This window comes from Anomaloglossus baeobatrachus, chromosome 5 (genome assembly GCF_048569485.1).
Source record: "Anomaloglossus baeobatrachus isolate aAnoBae1 chromosome 5, aAnoBae1.hap1, whole genome shotgun sequence".
Classification (NCBI taxonomy): domain Eukaryota; kingdom Metazoa; phylum Chordata; class Amphibia; order Anura; family Aromobatidae; genus Anomaloglossus; species Anomaloglossus baeobatrachus.
Genome location: NC_134357.1, coordinates 557,387,346 through 557,412,111, shown reverse-complemented (window position 1 = coordinate 557,412,111; position 24,766 = coordinate 557,387,346). Strand labels below are relative to the sequence as shown.

The following is a 24,766-nucleotide window of genomic DNA, read 5'->3' as shown; positions in this document are numbered from 1 at the left end:
AAAACTGTGATCTTGGAACATTATATTCAATCTGGACTTGTTCAAAGGACTTGAAGGTTGTGGTTCCCGGGACAAAAAGATCACCTAATGCACTGACGCTGTGAGTGGCCCAGAATTGCGCCGAGGGGTGATCTCTCAGAGTATGGAAGTGGCTATTCCCCCATAATGGGAGTTCCGCCACCACCCCTTCGAAGTGTACCACCCTCTTGGCTTGTCGCCAGACTAATCTTGCCAACCTGAGGAGGGGTAATTGCCGTGGTGTTCTCAGTCCATCTGATTCCAGAAAACCCACTAAACAATCAGTCCCAGCCGCGTGTGCCAAGTGACTCTCAGAGTTTGGCAGCTGACATCCAGGCATCCAAGTCTCTAGTGCCCTAAGCTGTCCCGCGAGGTAGTAGAGGAAGAACTCCGGTAAAGCCATCCCTCCCAGTCTTTTGGATCTCTGTAAAATGAATAACCGAAGTTTGGGTCTGGATTTCCCCCATATGAAAGAGGTAGTAAGCGAGTTCAACATTGAGAAGAAGGATTTGGGTACTGATACTGCACTATGTTGTAGTGTGTAACTAAGCTTTGGAAGTAATATCATTTTGATTAAATTTATTCTGCCAACCACTGACAGGGGTAGCTTGCTTCACAAGTTATATTTAAGTTTAACGTGCTCCAGAAGTGGTGTTATACTCGTCTGTAGGTCTAGTGTATGGTCTTTCTGTATGTGTATTCCCAGGTATTTAAAGCTAGTTACCACTTGCAAAGGTGACCTACCCTCCATTGAAATTCCAGACCCGTTCATTAATGGCATCAAAGCCGACTTATCCCAGTTGATGCGTAGTCCCGAAAACTCCCCAAATTTGTCTATAGTATCTATAACCACCGGTAGAGTCTCTTGCACTCGATCTAAGAAGACAACCATGTCATCCGCATACAATCCTATTTGATCTGTGCGGTCGGCTATAGTGATTCCAGTGATCTGTGGATGAGAGTGGATTCTAATTGCCAAAGCTTCAATAACTAGTGCAAACAATGCTGGAGACAGAGGGCATCCCTGTCTTGTGCCCCGGTTCAATGAGAAGGGTGTAGACATAGCACCGTTGACTAGTATCCTGGCTGTCGGGGACCTATACAACATATGAATCCAGTTACTGAATTTAGGCCCAAAGGCGAATCTCTGGAGGCAGGCAAATAAAAATGGCCATTCTACCGAGTCAAATGCCTTGGCCGCGTCCAGCGAGGCCAAGGCCTACTCGTTCTCCTGGACCAGTGTACTATATTGCGCTATGGACTGGACCCGTCTTATATTTATAGAGGTGTTTTTCCCAGGCATAAATCCGGTTTGATCTGGGTGAACTATACTCAATATGACTGAATTAAGCCTGGACGCCAGTATTTTGGTAAAGATCTTGTAATCCACATTAACTAGGGATATAGGACGGTATGAACCGCAGTCTAGTGGGTCTTTACCCTCCTTCCTCAGCACGACTATATGTGCTTCGTATAAGGAGGCAGGTAGAGAGTCGCCGGCTGAAAAATGTGAGAAAACCTCTAAAAGAATCGGGGCCAATACGTCACAATATTTACTATAGAATTCTATGGGAAGGCCATCTGGACCTGGAGATTTCCCCCTAGCCATATCCGAGATGGCAGTAATCACTTCATCCAGTGTGATGTCCGCCTCCAGAGACTCCCGTTGTGATCCACTCAAAGTGGGAAACTCCAAATCTGACAAATATATCATGCAACTTTGAACTCCATGAGGATTTCTAGATGTGTATAGGGTTTTATAGTATTTACAAAAGCAGTCTAAAATATCCTCAGGGGATGTAGCTATTGAGCCATCCATCCTCCGTATACCCAATATTGTATTTGAAGTGTTGTGTTGCCTAACCATATATGCCAATAATTCACTGGATTGATTTCCAAGCTCAAAATATGATTGTCGGGTAAAGAACAATTTGCGTTTCGACTTGGTCTCAGAGTGCTGCATATATAACCTATATGATTGCATCCAGGCCGCCCTATTTCCATCGGTTGGGGCCGATATATATATTGCCTCTGAGTCCCTAAGTCTCCCCTCTACTATATCATCCTCAGTTTTAGTCACTCTTTTAAGATATGTTATGGTTGAAGACAAACACCCTCTAAGGTAGGCTTTAAGAGTGTCCCACACCAAGTTAATATTCCAGGGTTTAGGGTGGGATTCCAGGAAATCCTCTATTTGGGTCAGAGTTCTATCACTTTGATCTATTAGTTTCACTGGGCTGTGATCTGATATGCCCCTGACCCCGTGTATCACGTCATCCACCCAGGTTGCGATATTGCTCGACCCAAAAATATAATCCAGTCGGGACAGCGTGCGTCTAGTAGAAGAATGACATGTATATTCTTGGGTGTTAGGATGCCGGAGTCGCCAAAGGTCAATCCACCCTCCTCCCTCCGCGCATTGCTGCAAATCAGTCAAGTGTGTGGCCGAATGTTGTCCCCCTCCATCCATCCGAAACCTGTCCTGCTCCTCATTCATCACAAGATTAAAATCCCCCATACATAACACATACGCATCTGGATAATTGAGGGCAAAGCTCAGTGCTTGCTTAAGAATGGAAATGCGAGCTGGCGGGGGGTTGTAAATACATAATAGCACATAATCTCTAGAGTTTATAGACGCATATATAAACACAAATCGCCCCTCCGGGTCACGCCTCACCACCTTCACTTCCCAACGGATATGTCTATGGACCAATAGAGAAACACCCCTGGAGTAGCTGGTGTGGAACGCATGTGCCGACCATTGTACCCACGGTTTGTTTACTAGTCTGACTGTGTCCCATGTGAGGTGAGTCTCTACCAGTACCACCAGTTGGGCTTTGACTTGCTTAATTTGGGAGAATACCTTAATACGTTTTTTGGGCGACTTAAGGCCTCTGACATTCCAGGTCATAAATATTAGCTCCGACCCCATATTACATACATCTTTTTATAGAACCAGGATCCCAGGTATAAGACGCTTTCTGCCCTGCAAGTAAGTGTGGTTAACCCTCCAACAGTAATAAGCCTGTCCCTGCAAAGAAATAAAGTTAATGCAATTGCAGCTGTAAACCTAAAGAACCAATATCGAACTTCAGGACCTTTCCGATAAGTCCTGTAAAATATTTCAAACATCAATGGGGATACCACCACTGAATACAGTGTCCTGGTATAGGTGGTATAAGGGTGCACAAGATAGGGCTCCCATTTCACAAGAGCCAATTCCTGGCCAATTCCTCCATCACTCGAGGCACGGGGAAGTCCCATCTGTCTCCAAAGGGGGTTTCAAGCAACCATGGAAGAAGAGGGTCGCCAGGGGGTACAAAAAATGTCACCTAGGAAAGTAATCTCATTGCTTCTGCCCCTTAGGTTTCGGGTGTACCTGTAGCCAGTCCTCAGCCTCAGCAGGTGTAGGAAAAAACAGAGGCGACCCTTCATGCACTATGCGGAGCCGGGCAGGATACAGCATAGAGTAGATGATGTTCCACTCCCTTAATTTCTTCTTCACCTCCATGAAGTGGGCCCTCTGTTTCTGGAGGTCCACCGAAAAGTCCGGAAAGATCGAGAGCGCAGCATTATTGAACTTGAGTGGGCTCTTCTGTCGGGCCAGACGGAGTGCTGTGTCTCTATCTCTGCAGTTGAGCATCCTTGATAAAAAGGGACGTGGTGGCGCGCCTGGAATAGGAGGCCTAGTTGGAACTCTGTGCGCCCTCTCCACCGCAAATGTCGAGGAGAACTCATCTCCGAGATTACATTTCAGCCACTCCTCCAGGAATTATTCCGGATGCTGACCTTCCGAGCGCTCTGGCAGTCCTATGATTCGTATATTGTTTCGACGCATGCGGTTCTCCAGATCGTCTGCTTTCTGGCGCCATGCATTTGCCGATCCGGCCATTGTGGTCATTTTTGTTTTGAGTGTTACAGTTTGATCCTCAAGTTCACACACTCGCGTCTCGACTTCCGCTGTTTGGGCCCTCAAGGATTGCATGTCCTGACGCAGGAGGCCCACCTCTGAATGTACCTGCTCAATTTTCCCTGTGAGGGAGCTGTTGCTTGTAGAAATTGCTTGTAGAAGCTGGTCATACACCTGCCTCAGGGTTAAATCACCTTTATCCTCTGACCCGTCATCCAATAGTGCCTGACCGTTTGGGGTGGCATTTCTCTTGGCTTTAGGGGCATCTGCCTGACCACCCCTTGCGAACTCCTTAAGTTTGTCAATAGCTCCACTTTGTTTAGGGGGACTCATATTGATACACTGGGGATTTGCTGATTCTGCACCCCTCTCTTATCGTGCCTCCGTGCGTCTGAATCTGTGCCTTTATAATGTATATTTAGTAATATGTCTGTCTCCACTTCCTCACCACGTCCAGAGAGCCGGAAAACAGCCACTTATATGGTGAATAATAAGAATGAAGGGAGTCCCAGGGCAGCACAGCACTCAGGGTGTATTTATCAGGATGATGCAGGCCTGCGCAGCGTGTGGACTTCAATATGTGCCACTTATTTGTTTTCATGTGTCAGGAAGAATCTGCAGGGCCTCTTTTGCAAGGCACACACTCCAGACCCTCCAGCACTCTATGGGTTAAAGTCTCCCACACAGCCACCGGCCCCTGCTGCTCACTGACTGCCAGTTACACAGCTAAGGGATTAACTCCCTGTGCTCACCACTCCCGGGTCTTCACCTCTGGCCATAAATCTGTCACTCCTCACTGCTCTCCGGAGTCATGCTCTGCTGCTCACTGTGAAAATGCATGCTGTAGGGAAGATGGCTGCTGCTGTACACTCTCCAGCCTCAGGAGATCCAGCAATGCCGTGCAGGAGTCAGAGAATAGCTCCAGTGGGAATCACCAGCCTCCAGATGGTGTCTCCTGTCACAGCAGCAGGTCAGTGAGTAAATGGATCAGGTAACCGGGTGTAAATGGCCAGGATAAGATCAGGATTATAGGAGCTCTCTTCCCATGCGTCTTCTCTGGTCGGCTACATCGCCCCGCCCCCCTCATTTCATCTTTGAGGTTAGTTAGTACTCCGGTGGTGACAAAGCTTCTAGGTTGCTTAGGAATGCTTCACCGCTACTTTTAGTTGTGTTTGTGCAGTTAGTGGATTGCAGCCAGTTAAGTTTCCAACTACACTTGTGCATTATCTTCCATCATTTTCTATGTTTTTTTTTGCAAGAATCTTTGCAGTCTCCTGACCATAACACACAGCATAAGACTCAGCAAATCGAACAAGACCTGACAACTAGCAATTAATCTCTAAGGATGGACCATGTTATGACGCTGGGGGAAAACTGGTGAAGGGCCTTGCAAAATGCGGACACCCAGTGGTTTTCTTGGACGCAGGATACTTGCCCAGAGGAGGACCACTACATCCGACATTGGCATTGCTATACAAGGTGTGGGATAGAGGGGAGGAGTTGCTGGGAATATCAGGAGCGACAGAATACTGGCCCCTATGAAATAATCATGGATTTTCAGAACTGCAGAAACTCCTGGGTTGGAGAATGTGGGCGAGTAGGGGTGTGCACCTGGTGTCTCAGATTCTTCAAAATAACACACTTTAAAATTGTGACCAGCTTCAAGCTTGAAGTGACTTTTTGTGCACAGTTCCTTTTACCAATATTTGCAACTCCGGCATGCCTATAAGACTCAGACACGTCATGTGGACATTAGTATAGAGCGTAATCACGCACTTACTGACATCTGACCCCTCCCACGGTATTATTTCTAGGTTGTATACAGTGATGTTATCCAGATACCTCAACAAATTCCCCTTGCAGGCTAGAGAAAAGTGGGAGAGGGACTTAGGCCCTATGACAGAAGAACAATGGGATGAGGTCCTGTCTCAGACTCCAAGCCTTGCTGTGTCTGAAGGCCAACGATTGTCGCAGTTATTCTTACTGCATATAGTTTATATTACACCTAGTCTATTACATAAGATGGTGATCCAGACGGATGATCGTTGTCCTAGGTGCGGGCGGGAGAATGCTAACCTGTTACACATTGAAGACAACTGGGGGGCAGTATAGAGCTGATTGGGCAAGTTTTTAATATATGTCTACAGCCAAGACCTGTTACATGTATTCTGGGATTCCTGGAGGGGGGGGTGGACTTGAGTTCGCCGGTGATGAGCTGAATTGTGCATCTCTTGTATCAGGCCAGTAAACTGTTGGCCTACCGTTGGCTGGATCTAGCTCCCCCGGCCATCGGGGATGTTAGGGAAAGAGTTAATGCTATCCTTCGGCTGAAGAGGGGAGTATACCTTAAAATAAATGCATTAAAGAAGTTCTATAAGATCTGGGGAGTGTGGTTGAATACCCCGAACCTTCCCTCCTTGGCACTACTGCAAGATGGTGTGATGGACCAGGTCCTTCTCCTCATAACCGGTTGATAAATTTACTGAAATAGGGTGAACTGTGTGTTGCTGGAACACATATGGTTGCTAACAATATTGGTTAAATTTATATTATGGGTAGGGAATTGGGAAATAATATGTACTGTACCTTGTGACTTATAATGTTGTGGGACATGGAATACAAGTGCACTGTTTATTATGTAACTTGTTGTGTGTTTTTGTTTTTGACTATGGTTGATAGATAAAAATGAACCTGATTTAAAAAAAAAACAAAAACCAAAAAAACGATAGACCGCGTTGCCCAGACACCTCCCATAGTGAGAGGATGCCTTAAATTCTAGGTGGCTCTCAGCCATAGTTCGTGAGTGATGCATCACCGCGTTAGGGCACGCTGATCCTTTATAGGTGCGTACGGACCCTAAGGACAATCCCAGCAGACCTGCCTGGCGTGCGCAGGTCCTGGGAGACGGCGTAAGCCACCATTGGGTGGCCGGAAGGGTAAGTGTGCTGATGTGCCCACCGGGGAAACAGTGCAAGGATGCCGGTAGCGGCGTTACAAGCTATTTTATAAATGATATCCTTACATTTGTATATATCATTAAAAATTATTTTTTATTCTTTGCAGATAACTGTATCAGGACATTAGAGGCACAACTGTCATCTTTAATTTTTAAATCAGATGAAATTGATTTCACACAAGATATAATTGAAATGAATGCCACGATTCCAGAAATGCCATCATCTCTTCACATCAAAAATCTAGCATCTGATTCTTTTAAACAATTCTTACCTTCTGATTCATCACAACCTATTAAGAAAAAAAGTCACAAAATAAGCAATAAAACTCGAAGTGCTCTTACAGTAAAGAAGCCATTTTCAACTTCAGAATATCAAAAACTCCATACAAAATCTCACACAGGAGAGAATACTTTTTCTTCAGAGTCTGTTATGTACCAGAGAACTCATACAGGGGTGAAGCCTTTTTCATGTTCAGAATGTGGGAAATGTTTTGAACGTATATCAAATTTTGTTACACATCAGAGAACTCACACAGGGGAGATGCCATATCCATGTTCGGAATGTGGGAAATGTTTTAACGAAAAATCACATTGTGATACACATCAGAGAACTCACACGAAGGAGACGCCATATTCATGTTCAGAATGTGGGAAATGTTTTACCAGAAAATCAAATCTTGCTATGCATCAGAGAACTCACAGAGGGGTGAAACCATTTTTATGTTCAGAATGTGGGAAATGTTTTGACCGTAAATCTAATTTTGTTACACATCAGAGAATTCACACAGGGGAGAAACCATATTCCTGTTCAGAATGTGGAAAATGTTTTAACAGAAAATCATGTCTTGTTATACATCATAGAACTCACACAGGGGAGAATCCATTTCCATGTTCAGAATGTGGAAAATGTTTTAACGAAAAATCAGATCTTGTTATACATCAGAGAACTCACACGAAGGAGAACCCATATTCATGTTCAGAATGTGGGAAATGTTTTAACAGAAAATCAAATCTTGCTATGCATCAGAGAACTCACAGAGGGGTGAAGCCATTTTTATGTTCAGAATGTGGGAAATGTTTTGAACGTAAATCTAATTTTGTTACACATCAGAGAATTCACACGGGGGAGAAACCATATTCCTGTTCAGAATGTGGAAAATGTTTTAACAGAAAATCATGTCTTGTTATACATCAGAGAACTCACACAGGGGAGAATCCATTTCCATGTTCAGAATGTGGAAAATGTTTTAAAGAAAAATCACATCTTGGTATACATCAGAGAACTCACACGGGGGAAAAGCCATATCCATGTTCAGAATGTGGAAAATGTTTTAAAGAAAAATCACATCTTGTTATACATCAGAGAACTCACACGGGGGAGAAACCATATCCATGTTCAGAATGTGGAAAATGTTTTAAAGAGAAATCACATCTTGTTATACATCAGAGAACTCATACAGGGGAGAAGCCTTTTTCATGTTCAGAATGTGGGAAATGTTTTGCAAGTCATTCAAATTTTGGTAAACACAAAAGAAGTCACACAGGGGAAAAACCCTTCTTGTGTTCACAATGAGGGAAATGTTTTACATACAAACGTCCTCATAATAAACAAAACTTACAAGGGTAGAAGCCATTTTCATACCAAGAAGCTGAGAAACTTGAAAATTATAATTTGTTGCCCACTAAGAAAAATTCACATTAGGAGAAACCATAAATTTGACAAACTGAATGAGAAAACACAAAAGAGAGAGTAAACGTAAAGGCAAATAAGTAAACCAGAAAGGGAAAACATGTTAGAAGTTACATTAGGATTAAAATATATACAGTTACTAATGGACGTCTGTTTTCTAAAAATCAAATAAAAAGCAATATTCCATGTGCATCGACTATTTCATATTGTTATATATTTAAATATTCACTATATGGATAGGAGTATTGCACCCCTCTCCTAAAATACCCAACATCCTTCTACCCTTTTCTTCCTAACTCCTAATCTCAGCGATCTGCCATTCATTAGTTACTTTCAGCGCACAATCTCCATGTCTGAACAATGTCTGTAACTTCTCTATACTACAATAATAAACATGTTCATATTACAAAATTGCTATTTACATCTATGATCCATTCCTTCTCCTCGTGTTTTTTCTTAAATTATTTTCCACTAAGTTTATACGTTTTTTTTTTCATACTATATCTTTTATATTTTATCTTTTATATTTTTTCATATTTTTCATTTTATATCTAGATTTCCTGGTCAGTATATCTTACATCATACTTGATAACCAACAGTGGAACAAAGGAACAACTTTGATTATGCCTACAAAATATAATGGTACCGTAACAAATGTCACTCCTCAAATGAAAGATCTTGGACCCACTGTGAAAATCTGCCAAATTAATATTGAAGGTATCAGCCACTCAAAATTTGTTTTCCTCCACAAGTTCCTCACTGATAACAAAATAGATGTACTTGTTCTTCAGGAAACGCATGTTGAAAATGAAGATCAACTCTTAGTTCGTGGCTCCATCTATGGCTTTGATCTAATTGGTGCTAGATATGACTCTCATTACAGTGTAGCCACATATGGGAAAGGTAACATTGAAAACGCAATGCTTGTATCTACATCTGTTGAAAATGACATCCATGAAGTTGTGAGCAAAGTTGGCGATATCACAATTGTTAATATTTACAAGCCTGCAGTATAAAGGCCCACCGAAATAATTCATGTTTACCCACACCCTACTGTATACATAAGAGATTTTAATAGCCACCACGAGCTCTGGCAATATGTTAGCAACGATGATATTGGCAAGCATCTGGTAAACTGGTCTGAAGCGCATAACATATTCCTCGTTTTTGATGCAAAGGACTTTCCAACTTTCCAGTCAGCAGCCTGGCAGAGAGAATACAATCCTTACTTACAATGCCTACAAGTAGTCTTCAACCCCCTGCAGATTTAGCAGGTTTGATAAGATGCAAATAAGTTAGAGCCTGCAAACTTCAAACAAGAGCAGGATTTATTAACAGATGCATAAATCTTACAAACCAACAAGTTATGTTGCTCATTTAAATTTTAATAAATTTTCAACATAAAAGTGTGGGTCAATTATTATTCAACCCCTAGGTTTAATATTTTGTGGAATAACCCTTGTTTGCAATTACAGCTAATAATCGTCTTTTATAAGACCTGATCAGGCCGGCACAGGTCTCTGGACTTATCTTGGCTTACTCCTCCATGCAGATCTTCTCCAAGTTATCTAGGTTCTTTGGGTGTCTCATGTGGACTTTAATCTTGAGCTCCTTCCACAAGTTTTCAATTGGGTTAAGGTCAGGAGACTGACTAGGCCACTGCAACACCTTGATTTTGTCCCTCTTGAACCAGGCCTTGGTTTTCTTGGCTGTGTGCTTTGGGTCGTTGTCTTGTTGGAAGATGAAATGACGACCCATCTTAAGATCCTTGATGGAGGAGCGGAGGTTCTTGGCCAAAATCTCCAGGTAGGCCGTGCTATCCATCTTCCCATGGATGCGGACCAGATGGCCAGGCCCCTTGGCTGAGAAACAACCCCACAGCATGATGCTGCCACCACCATGCTTGACTGTAGGGATGGTATTCTTGGGGTCGTATGCAGTGCCATCCAGTCTACAAACGTCACGTGTGTGGTTGGCACCAAAGATCTCGATCTTGGTCTCATCAGTCCAGAGAACCTTGAACCAGTCTGTCTCAGAGTCCTCCAAGTGATCATGAGCAAACTGTAGACGAGCCTTGACATGACGCTTTGAAAGTAAAGGTACCTTACAGGCTCGTCTGGAACGGAGACCATTGCGGTGGAGTACGTTACTTATGGTATTGACTGAAACCAATGTCCCCACTGCCATGAGATCTTCCCGGAGCTCCTTCCTTGTTGTCCTTGGGTTAGCCTTGACTCTTCGGACAAGCCTGGCCTCGGCACGTGAGGAAACTTTCAAAGGCTGTCCAGGCCGTGGAAGGCTAACAGTAGTTCCATAAGCCTTCCACTTCCGGATGATGCTCCCAACAGTGGAGACAGGTAGGCCCAACTCCTTGGAAAGGGTTTTGTACCCCTTGCCAGCCTTGTGACCCTCCACAATCTTGTCTCTGATGGCCTTGGAATGCTCCTTTGTCTTTCCCATGTTGACCATGTATGAGTGCTGTTCACAAGTTTGGGGAGGGTCTTAATTAGTCAGAAAAGGCTGGAAAAAGAGATAATTAATCCAAACATGTGAAGCTCATTGTTCTTTGTGCCTGAAATACTTCTTAATACTTTAGGGGAACCAAACAGAATTCTGGTGGTTTGAGGGGTTGAATAATAAATGACCCTCTGAATAACCTTTTCACAATTTAAAAAAAAAAAAATAAAAAAGAAATAACATTCTTTTTTGCTGCAGTGCATTTCACACTTCCAGGCTGATCTACAGTCCAAATGTCACAATGCCAAGTTAATTCCGAATGTGTAAACCTGCTAAATCTGCAGGGGGTTGAAGACTACTTGTAGGCACTGTATGTTTTGTCTCACGTAATAGAAACAATCAACCTTTATCTACATCTCGATGTGTTGTCAAACATTTGCCTCGTAGCCAGCATCGCCCTGTTATCACCATTGGTGTATCTATTCCTCTTGTAACTTCATATCCGCGTCCTCGATGGAACCTTACCAAAGCCAACTGAAAGAAGTTTGCAGATCATCTTGATAAGTGTATCTGCTGGATATTTCCAATCAGTAAAAGCTATGAAAGGTTTTCTAAAGCAGTTATTACAGCTGCAAAGAAATCAATACCACGTGGCTTTCGCAAAGAATATATCCCAGGATGGTCTTATGAATGTTAACAACTGTACAGACAATTCCTTGAGAGTGAAAATAGTGAAATCGGTGAGGAATTGTTGAACAAACTGAATGTAGCACGTTGTATTAGATGGATGGAAACCGTTGATAATTTGGACTTTAAAAGGTCCAGTAGAAAAGCATGGTCTCTTCTAAGAAAACTAGAAGGAAATCGTAAAGTAAAAGAGAAAACGAATGCTATAACTCCAAATCAAATCACAGCACACATTGTGAACATCTCAAGAAGCCCAAGAGACCGAGCTCACACCATAGAAGTTAAAAAATAAGTTTAAACTACTAAAATCATCAGTGGCACCAACTGAACAACACTCTCGTGCTTTTACAACCTATGACATTGAAATTGCCTTTGCTGAAACTAAAATTAACAAAGCTCCCGGCTCTGATGGGATCCATCCTGAATTTCTCAAAAACTGTGGACCTTATGCAAAAAAATGGATGGCAAAGTTCTTCTCAGATATTATGGATAATGCTCAAGTCCCTAGTAAATTAAAACATGCCAAAATAATTGCATTGTTAAAACCTGGGAAGTCTGAAGATAATCCATCAAGCTATAGACCCATTGCCTTATTGAGTTGCTTATATAAGCTCTTAGAATGCTTAATATATAACAAGTGTATACATATATGAGAAACGGGTTTCAGCCGCGCTAAAAACCACTGTTACCAGGGTGTTAATTAAAGATCTCTTTTATTACAGTATTCCAACGCGTTTCAGAGACATGAGCCGTCTCCTTCTTCAGGGAAAAAGAGAAAATGTACACACAGTATGCAGACCGGTTGGTTATATAGGAGTCCATTTCGCCACGTTGGCATCCGTGACGTCAATGCTCTCATGGTAACGGAATGACTCATGAGCACGTGAAGACTGCAGAGGAGGTGTATTATCAACTAGCAAAAACATACAGAGCATCTAAACTTTTTAAATAAACATGAAATGAATGTGAAAATAATAATAAAATTGAAATAAAAGTAAAAAATATATATATAAACTGTTTGATTTTTTCAAAGCGCGTCAATATGATGACGGACGTAAATAAGTGTTTAACGCGGTACTGGAACCCAAAAAGGAGGGGTACCTCACTGGGTTCAGACACAAGGTGGTTTGTAATCATCCGTTACTCCATAGCTGACTACTTGTTGGAGAAGGGAGAATTAAGCGGCTACTAATAGTGCCACAGTAAGGGGTTCGAAAGTATAAAAATAGTGATGTGCAGGTCACCTGCATTTGTCAGCTAGTTGATAATACACCTCCTCTGTAGTCTTCACGTGCTCATGAGTCATTCCGTTACCATGAGAGCATTGACGTCACAGATGCCAACGTGGCGAAATGGACTCCTATATAACCAACCGGTCTGCATACTGTGTGTACATTTTCTCTTTTTCCCTGAAGAAGGAGACGGCTCATGTCTCTGAAACGCGTTGGAATACTGTAATAAAAGAGATCTTTAATTAACACCCTGGTAACAGTGGTTATTAGCGCGGCTGAAACCCGTTTCTCATATATGTATACACATATATACAGTTTTTTCACTACATCCATTACGGGGCCGCTGCTTTGAACCACGCTGACACTCACATGCTCTACAAGGGGTTGTGACTGGCACAACCTCATCAGGTGAGTGTTTTCATCTTTATCTTTTACATGGTTATTACCGGGTAAGACCCTATTGCGCCTTTTGTCTCCCCTTCTCCAGCAGTCTAATATATAACAAGATCAGTTTAAAGATTTTCGACTCAATACCTATAGAGCAAGCTGGCTTCAGACCTGCTCGAAACTGTAGTGACCAAGTTTTAGCTTTGACAACTCTCATTGAAGCTGAATTCCAGAAGAACAAGAAAGTTTCAGTGGCATTTATCGATCTCTCTGCCGCATATGATACTGTGTGGAGGGAAGGACTTTTATATAAATTTTTGAAGGTGTTTCCATGCAAGAAAATGATGTATCTCTTGAACAATATGATTGCAAATCGAACCTTTTCATCTAATTATGGGCGATTCAACCATTTTTAAGAAATCTTTAAACAACGGACTGGCCCAGGGATCAGTGTTGGCACCTCTCCTGTATGCTCTGTACCTAGCTGATATTCCTACAACAGTGTCACGGTAATTTGGATATGCCGATGACTGGGCACTTGCTACGGTAAGCAAAACAATGGAGGAAGCAGAGGATGTTCTTACAAAAGATCTTAGTGTAATGGTAAAAGTACTTTCGACAATGGAGATTAAAGACCAACCCATCAAAAATGGAAGTTTGTTGCTTTCATTTACACAATGCAAGTGCTAAGACTAAACTTAAAGTACAATTTGAAGGCCAATCTGTTCAACACAATTTCAATCCTAAGTACTTAGGAATCCTTGATAGAAGTCTAACTTTTAAATCCCATTTGGAAAAGTGGCGCAGAAACTGAAAGCACGTAACAATATTATTCAGAAACTCTTTGGATCCTCCTGGGGCTCGGCAACATCTGTTTTGAGAACATCTACTCTTGCCCTGGTGTATTCTGCTGCAGAATACTGTGCTCCAGTATGGTTAAACAGCTGTCATGTAAATCTAATTGACTCTCAGCTGAACAACTCTACGCGTATAATATCTGATGCTAATAGACCTACACCTGTTCACTGGTTAACTGTCCTGAGTCATATCGCACCCACAAATCTAAGAAGACAAAAGCTCCTACTTAAAGAATACACTAAAATAGTGAATAATAAAAAACTTCCAATACATCAAAATATCAGAGAGGTTACAATACAACGATTGAAATCAAGACACCCACCCATCCGAACTGCAATCACCTTGCATGAGCAAAACTTCAATTTAGGGCTCCGCCACACATCCGTGAAAACCACGTCCGTGTAAAACGGGCCGTTTTTCGGGTCCGTTTTCCGTTTTTTAGGTCCGTTTTTATGGTATGTGTGGCCTGCGTGTGTATCCCGTATGCTAGCCGTATGTGCGTGTGGAATGTCCGTGTGTGCGTGAGTGAAATAACTGACATGTGTTTGTGTTGTCCGTGTGAAATGTACGTGTGTGATGCAAAATGTCGTTACTACATGTCGGAAGACAGAGTAGCGGGATGAGAATGAACTCGGGTGAACTTCACCCGACTTCATTGTCATGCCGCGGCTCTGTCTTTGTGCCGTGTACTGATTAGCGGTCACCTGTGAAGGATTCACCGGTGACCACTAATCCCCCGAGTGACTGAAGTGTCCCCCCCTCTCTCATACTCACCGTTCCCCGATCCCCGGCGCTGCACGGCGTTCACACTGTTCCGGCGACTTTTTCTAATTTGAAAAAGCCGGCCGCCCATTAATCAATCTCGTATTCCCTGCTTTACCCGCCCACCGGCGGCTGTGATTGGTTGCAGTGAGACACGCCCACCACGCTGAGTGACAGGTGTCACACTGCACCCAATCACAGCCGCCGGTGGGCGGGTCTATACTGTGCATTAAAATAAATAAATAAATAATTAAAAAAACCGGCGTGCGGTCCCCCCCCATTTTAATACCAGCCAGATAAAGCCATACGGCTGAAGGCTGGTATTCTCAGGATGGGGAGCTCCACGTTATGGGGGGCCCCCCACCCTAACAATATCAGTCAGCAGCCGCCCAGAATTGCCGCATACATTATATGCGACAGTTCTGGGGCTGTACCCGGCTCTTCCCGATTTACCCTGGTGCGTTGGCAAATCGGGGTAATAAGGAGTTATTGGCAGCCCATAGCTGCCAATAAGTCCTAGATTAATCATGTCAGGCGTCTATGAGACACCCTCCATGATTAATCTGTAAGTGACAGTAAAAAAACACACACACACCTGAAAAAATCCTTTATTAGAAATAAAAAACACAAACAAATTCCCTCATTACCAATTTATTAACCCCGACAAACCCTCCATGTCCGGCGTACTCCACGGACCTCCAGCGTCGCGTCTAGCTCTGCTGCATGCAGGTGACAGGAGCAGCAGAAGACACCGCCGCTCCGGTCACCTCCACGCAGCTAATGAGATGAGTAGCGCGATCAGCTGCTGTCACTGAGGTTACCCGCGGCCACCGCTGGATCCAGCGTTGGCCGCGAGTTACCTGACTGACAGCAGCTGATCGCGCTACTCACCTCATTAGCTGTGTGGAGGTGACCGGAGCGGCGGTGTCTTCTGCTGCTCCTGTCACCTGCATGCAGCAGAGCTGGACGCGACGCTGGAGGTCCGTGGAGTACGCCGGACATGGAGGGTTTGTCGGGGTTAATAAATTGGTAATGAGGGAATTTGTTTGTGTTTTTTATTTCTAATAAAGGATTTTTTGGGTGTGTGTTTTTTTTACTGTAACTTACAGATTAATCATGGAAGGTGTCTCATAGACGCCTGACATGATTAATCTAGGACTTATTGGCAGCTATGGGCTGCCAATAACTCCTTATTACCCCGATTTGCCAACGCACCAGGGTAAATCGGGAAGAGCCGGGTACAGCCCCAGAACTGTCGCATATAATGTATGCGGCAATTCTGGGCGGCTGCTGACTGATATTGTTAGGGTGGGGGGCCCCCCATAACGTGGGGCTCCCCATCCTGAGAATACCAGCCTTCAGCCGTATGGCTTTATCTGGCTGGTATTAAAATGGGGGGGGACCGCACGCCGTTTTTTTTAATTATTTATTTATTTATTTTACTGCACAGTATAGACACGCCCACCGGCTGCTGTGATTGGGTGCAGTGTGACACCTGTCACTCAGCGTGGTGGGCGTGTCTCACTGCAACCAATCACAGCCGCCGGTGGGCGGGTAAAGCAGGGAATACGAGATTGATTAATGGGCGGCCGGCTTTTTCAAAAGAGGAAAAGCCGCCGGAGTTTTTATAACAGCCGTGCAGCGCCGCGCTGGAGATCGGGGAATGGTAAGTATGAGAGAGGGGGGAACTGACCGACAGACAGCTAGAGGGACAGACAGACATAGAGACCGACCGACGGACTGAGGGAGAGAACGAAACATAAAAAGAAAAAAGACTGACATGACATGAAAAAAGCACAAAACATACAGGGAACAAACAGAGATGCGTCCGTGTCACTCGGACGTGCGCACAGACCCATTGACTTTCATTGGGTCCGTGCTGCGTGTTGCGTGAATAAAACGGACATGCTGGCGTGAGACACGGCCCACAAAACGCATCACGGAGACGGACTAACGGACATAACCAAAAACGCAAGTGTAACCGCTGAGATATAGTAACATTGGTGCACGTTTGGCCGTGTCTCCAGTATACACGGAAACGGACCAAACACGCACGTGTTTCACGGATGTGTGTTTCAAGCCTTAGAGGAGAAATGTCGAGAACTTTGGGTCAGTGTAGTAGACGGTGATCCCCAAATGTTCCCTAACTTACAAAACCCTCCACCAGGCTTTAATCTACCAAGGAAAACATGGGTTACTCTAAATCGTATCAGAACAAACTTTGGCGTCCGTACAGATTTTATGTATAAGTGGGGAAAATTTGACTCTCCGACCTGTGACTGTGGAGCAGATCGACAAACTATCCAGCACATTGTTGAGGAGTACCCCCTGAGATCCTACCATGGTGACAAGAATGATTTCTATACTGTAAATGATAATGCTATTGCATGCATAAAAAATCTTGATATTCGACTTTGATTTTTATCCTTTTTATATTTTTCAAACATTGTCTATTGTCTGGTGTTTATTTTTATATGATGGTAAGGTATACGTTCATACGAATAAATAAAGATAACTTCCTGGATAGACTGGTCACTATGGATGAGATCTGGTTTTATTTGTACGACCCTGAAAACAAGAAGCAGTCAAAAGAGTGGAGGCGCAGTGGTTCTCCCCATCCAAAGAAGTTTAAGGTGCAAAAATCAGCCACTAAGGTGATGGCGTCTGTGTTTTGGGATAAGGAGGGTGTGGTGCTAGTGGACTACCTTCAAAACGGTTCTACCATCAATGCAAGCTATTACATTGAACCTTTGGATCAATTGAAGGCAGCTCTGAAGGCCAAAAGGTGCTGTCCAAAGAAATCTTAGAACCGCAAGACAACGCCTCCGATCACAAGTGACCACAGCAAAACTGGCAGAGCTGGGCTTCCAGTTGGTTGACCACCCACCTTATTCACCAGATCTAGCTCCCTCCAACTATCATCTGTTTCCAAACCTGACAAAACATCTCAAGCGTTCCAAATATCACAACATTTCTGATGCCATGGCTGCTACGAATCCCTGGTTTGAGGCACAACCGAAATCCTTCTTTTACAGAACTTGGAATACCGATGTAGGAAGTGTGTTGACATCACTGGACAGTATGTGGAATAAATGTAAAGTTTCATCATCCTATCTCGTTTCTTTCTGGGTAAAGCCAAAGACTTATCAGCCGCCCCTTGTATTTATAAAAATGTAGACGGAACTTGGGACGCTGGTACTTGCCAGGAGCTCAAACTAAGTAACGTCTGCGATCCAACGAGGGCAGGCACAATGAGTTCAGCTTGCCGTCGACATGTATGTCATGGTGTATGTGTGTATATATATATAGATATATATATATATATCTATATATCTATATATATATATACAGTGTGTCCACCCATATCCTGTCCACCACCATTAACTTGAGAACGGCGGCAGCTATAGGAATAGAAGTGGTGTCTAGGTATAGTAAAGTAGCCATGTGCTACGCAATGAATCAGCTACAGCGCCACCTGGTGGAAAAGAACGGAGTTAGTATTTTTACACTCAAAAACGGAATGAGAGAGAAAAAAAGTGAATTAAAAAATTGTAGGGCATCATCAATTCAATACGAATCAACACCTTGCATACAGAAATGCTATGATATGAAAACCATGACCCCCCCAAAACATTGAATTCTGGTCACGCAAATGGCGCTCATTTAACTTTGATGCTCAAACTGGCCACCGTCAGCTGCACTGCACATCTGGACTCTGGACAGCATACTGTATCTTGCTGCACGTTGTGCAATATTGTAAGTGACACGTTTGTACAAGCATCTGTGATACGTCGTCGTAGATCCTGCAATGTTGGTGGAAGGGTCGCATACACCTGCTGTTTGATGTGACCTCACAGAAAGAAGTCCAAAGGGGTCAGGTCAGGTGAGCGTGGAGGCCACTCCATGAAGCCACCATACCCAATGACTTGTAGGAAGGTCTCCATGAGGTATTGCTTCACGTCCGCAGTCTTGTGAGTTTTACACATTCTTATCATAGCATTTCTGTATGCAAGGTGTCGATTCGTATTGAATTGATGATGCCCTACAATTTTTTAATTCACTTTTTTTCTCTATCTCGTTCCGTTTTCGAGACAAAAATGCTAACTCAGTTGTTTTCCACCAGGTGGCGCTATAGGTGGTTTCATTGCGTAGAGAATGGCTACTTTACTATACCTAGACACCCCTTCTATTCCTATAGCTACAGCCATTCTCAAGTTAATGGCGGTGGACAGGATATGGGTGGACACACTGTATACGTATATATATATATATACTAGAAGGTGGCCCGATTCTAACGTATCGGGTAGTCTAGAATGTGTATGTAGGTTAGCAGATTGAATAATAAGTTAATGAATGGACTGGATGGGTTAGGTTTAATTTAGCATTCTTATAATTTTTTATTGGTTTTAAAATGACAAACAGAAGGAACATTTTTAATAGATGCGTCTAATGTTTAATGATGTCTATGGCTCGTAATGAAAGAAGGCCATGAACAGTGTAAAGTTAAATAAAAATATTTTTGTACACCACATTTTGTGTGAAGACCTTTTTTTCACTATCTGTAAGTAACTTTACTTGCAAAGGGGTGTCAACAACTTGCACTTTGACGTTGGATCTCATTGTCACTCTTGAAAACGCAACGCAACGTCCATGGCCAAAAACTGGTTCAGGTAGATATATGCCAACACGGTGTAGAGTTTGCCCTTGTGACTTGTGTGTGTGTGTGTTTTCAGTGTATACATGTGGAGGACGGAGTGCGGGGGGGTGGAGCCAAGTGGGGTAATGTGTGCGGGGGGTGGAGACGAGCGGTGGGTATGTGTCGGCTGGGTTGCCGGTGTGGGCCCCTGGGGGTGCAGCACTCACCGGGGAGTTGGGGTTCCGTATGGGTGCGGGGAAAAGTGTTGGGCGTCGTCCTGTCGGCCCGTAGGCTCTTTAGCGCGCGCAGTGTGGCAACGGTTGTCACTGTAATGACGTTGTAACGCCTGCCTGGATCCACAGACTCAGATGGGCTGTAAAGGGGAGGCTAGAGGGAAGCCACTCACCAAGTAGGACACCCAGAACCCTGAAACCCTTTAACCCCTATACAGGGATTTGAAATTACACAGGACCCTGGAGATCACTACCCGTGGAAGGCTGCAGTCCGATGAGAGTAGTAGTCAGGCAGGGTCAAACCAGGAATTGCGAAACAGGGACAGAATCGGCAGGCAGTGACGTAGTCAGCAAATGTAGCAGTGGTCAGATCTGGGTCGGGCAGCAAGGTACAAACACAGTAGGCAGAAGGGTAGTCAAAAACACGCAGAAGTCAACACAGGAATCACCAACAGAATAGGACGATAGGACGTAAGAGGAGCCAGGAAAATCAGAACTATATCTGGCAGTGATCATGTGACAGAAGGGGAAATAAGAAGGGTGTCTTCCCATTGGCTGTAGCTGAACGCTGGCAACTTCAGCTGGAAGACACATGCCACCCACAGTCAGCCAGCGGTACTGCAGATCCCAAGCTAACCCAGCCCAGTGGATGATCGTAGCCTGCGCCCACTGGTGCCGCTGGCATCAACTCCTCTCCCATCACCAGCACCATCCACGGCAGGAACACGGCGTCGCCTGGCGATCGGAGCAGAAGTCGCTGGAGCAGACTCCGGTGGTGATGTAACAGACGTCATTTTGGAGCAAGACAGACAGAATAAGGCAATTATATATATATATATATATACCCTATATATACCCTATATATATATATATATATATATAGATATATATATATATATATATATATATATGAAAAAATTCCAGCCGCACTGTGAAAAACCAAAATAAATTCTACCTTATACATAAATGGAGGTATTTAGAATATTATAATGGCCATTGCAATACCAGCCCAGCGCCCATTCATGGCAACCTCCTTTGCTGGGTCCTACACTACACTGAAACTTCTCTGGGTTTTAAAAACCTACAAGATCAGCTGGTAAACAAAAAGGAGGCTAATGAAGCAGCTAGGAGCTGGGGTGCAAATCCAGCAAAACAGAGCACCCCTCCCTGTTATACGTACTATGCTATAGAAAAAAACACAGAATGAAACAGGGGTTCCCTTGCTGGTTTCCCACGCCGGTACTAACCTGACTTCAATCTGCACTGGCAGCACTCTTACAATGTGGACAGGTGCGAACTGGATGGTGTGTAAATATAGGAAAAAATTCCAGCCGCACACTGTGAAAAACCAATATATATATATACAGTATATATATACACACACACACAATACAGGCCAAAAGTTTGGACACACATTCTCATTCAAAGAGTTTTCTTTATTTGCATGGCTCTGAAAATTGTCGATTCACATTGAAGGCATGAAAACTATGAATTAACATATATGGAATGAAATACTTAAAAAAGTGTGAAACAACTGATAATATGTCTTATATTCTAGGTTCTTCAAAGTAGCCACCTTTTGCTTTGATTACTGCTTTGCACACTCTTGGCATTCTCTTGATGAGCTTCAAGAGGTAGTCACCGGAAATGGTTTTCACTTCACAGGTGTGCCCTGTCAGGTTTAATAAGTGGGATTTCTTGCCTTGTAAATGGAGTTGGGACCATCAGTTGTGTTGTACAGAAGTCTGGTGGATACACAGCTCATAGTCCTACTCAATAGACTGTTAGAATTTGTATTATGGCAAGAAAAAAGCAGCTGAGTAAAGAAAATGGCCATCATTACTTTAAGAAATGAAAGTCAGTCAGTCCGAAAAGTCCCCAAGCGCAGTGCCAAAAACCACCAAACGCTACAAAGAAACTGGCTCACATGAGGACCGCCCCAGGAAAGGAAGACCGAGAGTCACCTCTGCTGCAGAGGATAAGTTTACCCGAGTCACCAGCCTCAGAAATCGCAGGTTAACAGCAGCTCAGATTAGAGAACAGGTCTATGCCACATACTTCTAGCAGCAGACACGTCTCTAGAACAACTGTTAAGAGGATACTTTGTGCAGCAGGCCTTCAAGGTAAAATAGCTGCTAGGAAACCACTGCAAAAGACAGGCAACAAGCAGAAGAGGCATGTTTGGGCTAAAGAACACAAGGAATGGGCATTAAACCAGTGGAAATCTGTGCTTTGGTCTGATTAGTCCAAATTTGAGATTTTTGGATCCAACCACCGTGTCTTTGTGCAACGCAGAAAAGGTGAACGGATGTACTCTACATGCCTGGTTTCCACCGTGAAGCATGGAGGAGGAGGTTTGATGGTGTGAGGGTGCTTTGCTGGTGACACTGTTGGGGATTTATTCAAAATTGAAGGCATACTGAACCAGCATGGCTACCACAGCATCTTGCAGCGGCATGCTATTCCATCCGGTTTGCGTGTAGTTGGGCCATTATTTATTTTCAACAGGACAATGACCCCAAACACACCTCCATGCTGTGTAAGGGCTATTTGACTAAGAAGGAGAGTGATGGGGTGCTACGCCAGATGACCTGGCCTCCACAGTCACTAGACCTGAACTCATCCGAGATGGTTTGGGGTGAGCTGGACCGCAGAGTGAAGGCAAAAGGGCCAACAAGTGCTAAGCATCTCTGGGAACTCCTTCAAGATTGTTGGAAGACCATTTCCGGTGACTACCTCTTGAAGCTCATCAAGAGAATGCCAAGAATGTGCTAAGCAGTAATCAAAGCAAAAGGTGGCTACTTTGAAGAACCTAGAATATAAGACATATTTTCAGTTGTTTCACACGTTTTTGTTAAGTATTTCATTCCACATATGTTAATTCATAGTTTTGATGCCTTCAATGTGAATCTACAATTTTCAGAGGCATGAAATAAAGAAAACTCTTTGAATGAGAAGGTGTGTCCAAACTTTTGGAATTTTGGTCTGTAATATATTTATTATATATATATATATATATAATAAAAATGTGTATATATTGTGATTGAAAAACGGTATGGTGGTGAATGGCTGATATAGTCCTACTAGCAAATGCACTGATAAGCAGCAGGGAAGTAGGTCAAACCTGACATGAACCTTCCCTGCTAGTCCGGGTTTTGGGGGCAACACCCAAGCCGCACAGCTGCAAGATTAGCATAGCATAAATAGACAGCTAAAACTTCTCACTGGAGTGGGTGGTTGGACTGGAAAGCTGAAGCCGATTCTGTAGGATTGATATACCTGAATGGACTGGCACCTCCTTGGCCTTTGCTATGCTGTTTAACTGTCACGGTCGTCTCTCTATTTTTGGAGACTAGTAACGGATTTAGGGTTGGCATCCATCATTTTCATCTGGGACACTATAATTAAACGTGTTTTTCATCCTTTCAGTACTTTATGAGTTAATATCAGTTTTATTTCCAGCAGTTCCTAGGTTAGTGTTTCTGCCTCAGCTGCATTGTAGCCATGCCCCTTCAGGTTTAAAAAGAGGTGTTACCCAGCAATCATTGCTGAACATACAAATTCATTTGTTCTCTGGCCCCTTGGTGGAAGGACCTGTGAAGGAGTTTTCCAGAAGCCGGTCTTTTGTGTTGCTGTTTTTTCCATGTTTGTCTTCCCTACCCTCTTATCTTATTAGTGCAGCGGTGGCTTTAGTGAACCTCACTTGCCTCTCACTCGTTTGGGCATCTATAAGGTCTTCCCAGGGTCTCAGGGTTCTGTTTGTCGACACTTGCGGAGACTGTATAAGAACTGGCTAGGAGAGTAGGGACAGCTATACGTGATCATAAGAGGTGTCCCATCTACCCTCTCACTAGCGTCAGGGCCCACTGTTGTTATTGTGCCCCCCCCTTCCCTGGTTGTGGTGTTGTTTTGGTGTTTTTTCATTGTGCGTCAGACTCCTTTTTGTCTGACCGAGCTCGCCATGTTTGTAGCGTGACATTATCTTCAGCCCTACAATTTTCACTGTCTCACTATGGGTCATGTTGAAGTGCTTACACAATTGAAGCAGACCCTGTCTCAGGAGTTCTCGGATATGCGGTCTCAGGTTGTGCAGCAACTGCAACAAATTGCAGGTTTTCTGGTCTTGGCGCATGCCCAGGTGCAACCAGAAACCAATATAGCCCTCCCAGATAAACTTGTCCCTTCCACCAGAAAATTTATCACTTTCAGGGAAGCCTGTAAGTTGTACTTCAGGCTTCGCCTCCATACTTCTGAGAGTGAGGAACAGCGAGTGGAGATTGTTGTCTCCCTGTTGTGGGGAGATTCCCAATGCTGGGCCTTCTCTCTACCTACCGACTCCCAGTCTTTGCGATTGGTAGATGAATTTTTCATGGCTATGGCCTTGGTGTATAGAGATCCTGATGGCGTCATGCTAGCGGAGTCTAAAATCCGAAAGCTCCAGCAATAGGCATGCCCAGTGGAGGAGTATTGCTCGGAGTTCCGGAGGTGGGCCACTGGCACCCAGTGGAATGACCCAACGCTTAAGAGTCATCTCTGTCAAGGGTTGTCAGATAGGCTTAGGGACTCTGGTGCAATACTCCGCCCTGGAGTCCACCATGGCCCTCGCTATCGGAGTGGATCAACGCCTCAGTGAGAGACCCTCTAAGACTCTATCCCCTGTCATTCTCCCTAGGAAACATTTCCCACTGGTTCAAGCTGATGAACCCGTGCAGTTGGGGGGAGCCTGCCCTCTGACTGAGTCACTTGCGGTTCGTCGTGGGTCTGGGTCCTGCTTCTACTGTGGGGATAAGGGTCATTACATCGGAGCCTGTCCAGTAAGACCTAAGCCAAGTCCATCCGGCAATAAGCCACGTCATCCTGGTCGGGTGGAGGGACACAAACAGGCCGTGTACCTCTCCTCTATTTATACATCTCAGTTCACAATTACAGCAGAGATG

General features: G+C 44.0%; 1 protein-coding gene across 5 annotated transcripts in view; it reads left to right on the top strand.

The window, feature by feature from the left end:
* LOC142312294 (uncharacterized) overlaps positions 1-24,766 on the top strand; it is a 131,161-nt gene that overhangs the window by 75,107 nt on the left and 31,288 nt on the right. For 3 of the 5 annotated variants that reach the window (XM_075351224.1, XM_075351222.1, XM_075351223.1), the window contains exon 4: positions 6,995-8,965. The exons of 1 other annotated variant lie outside the window; for it this stretch is intronic. In XM_075351224.1, the coding sequence (XP_075207339.1) occupies positions 6,995-8,460 (1,466 nt within the window). In that variant the 3' untranslated portion in view covers positions 8,461-8,965. Of the gene's footprint in view, positions 1-6,994; positions 8,966-24,766 lie in introns of those variants that run through there. One more of the 5 variants, XM_075351225.1, reaches the window with a different exon arrangement.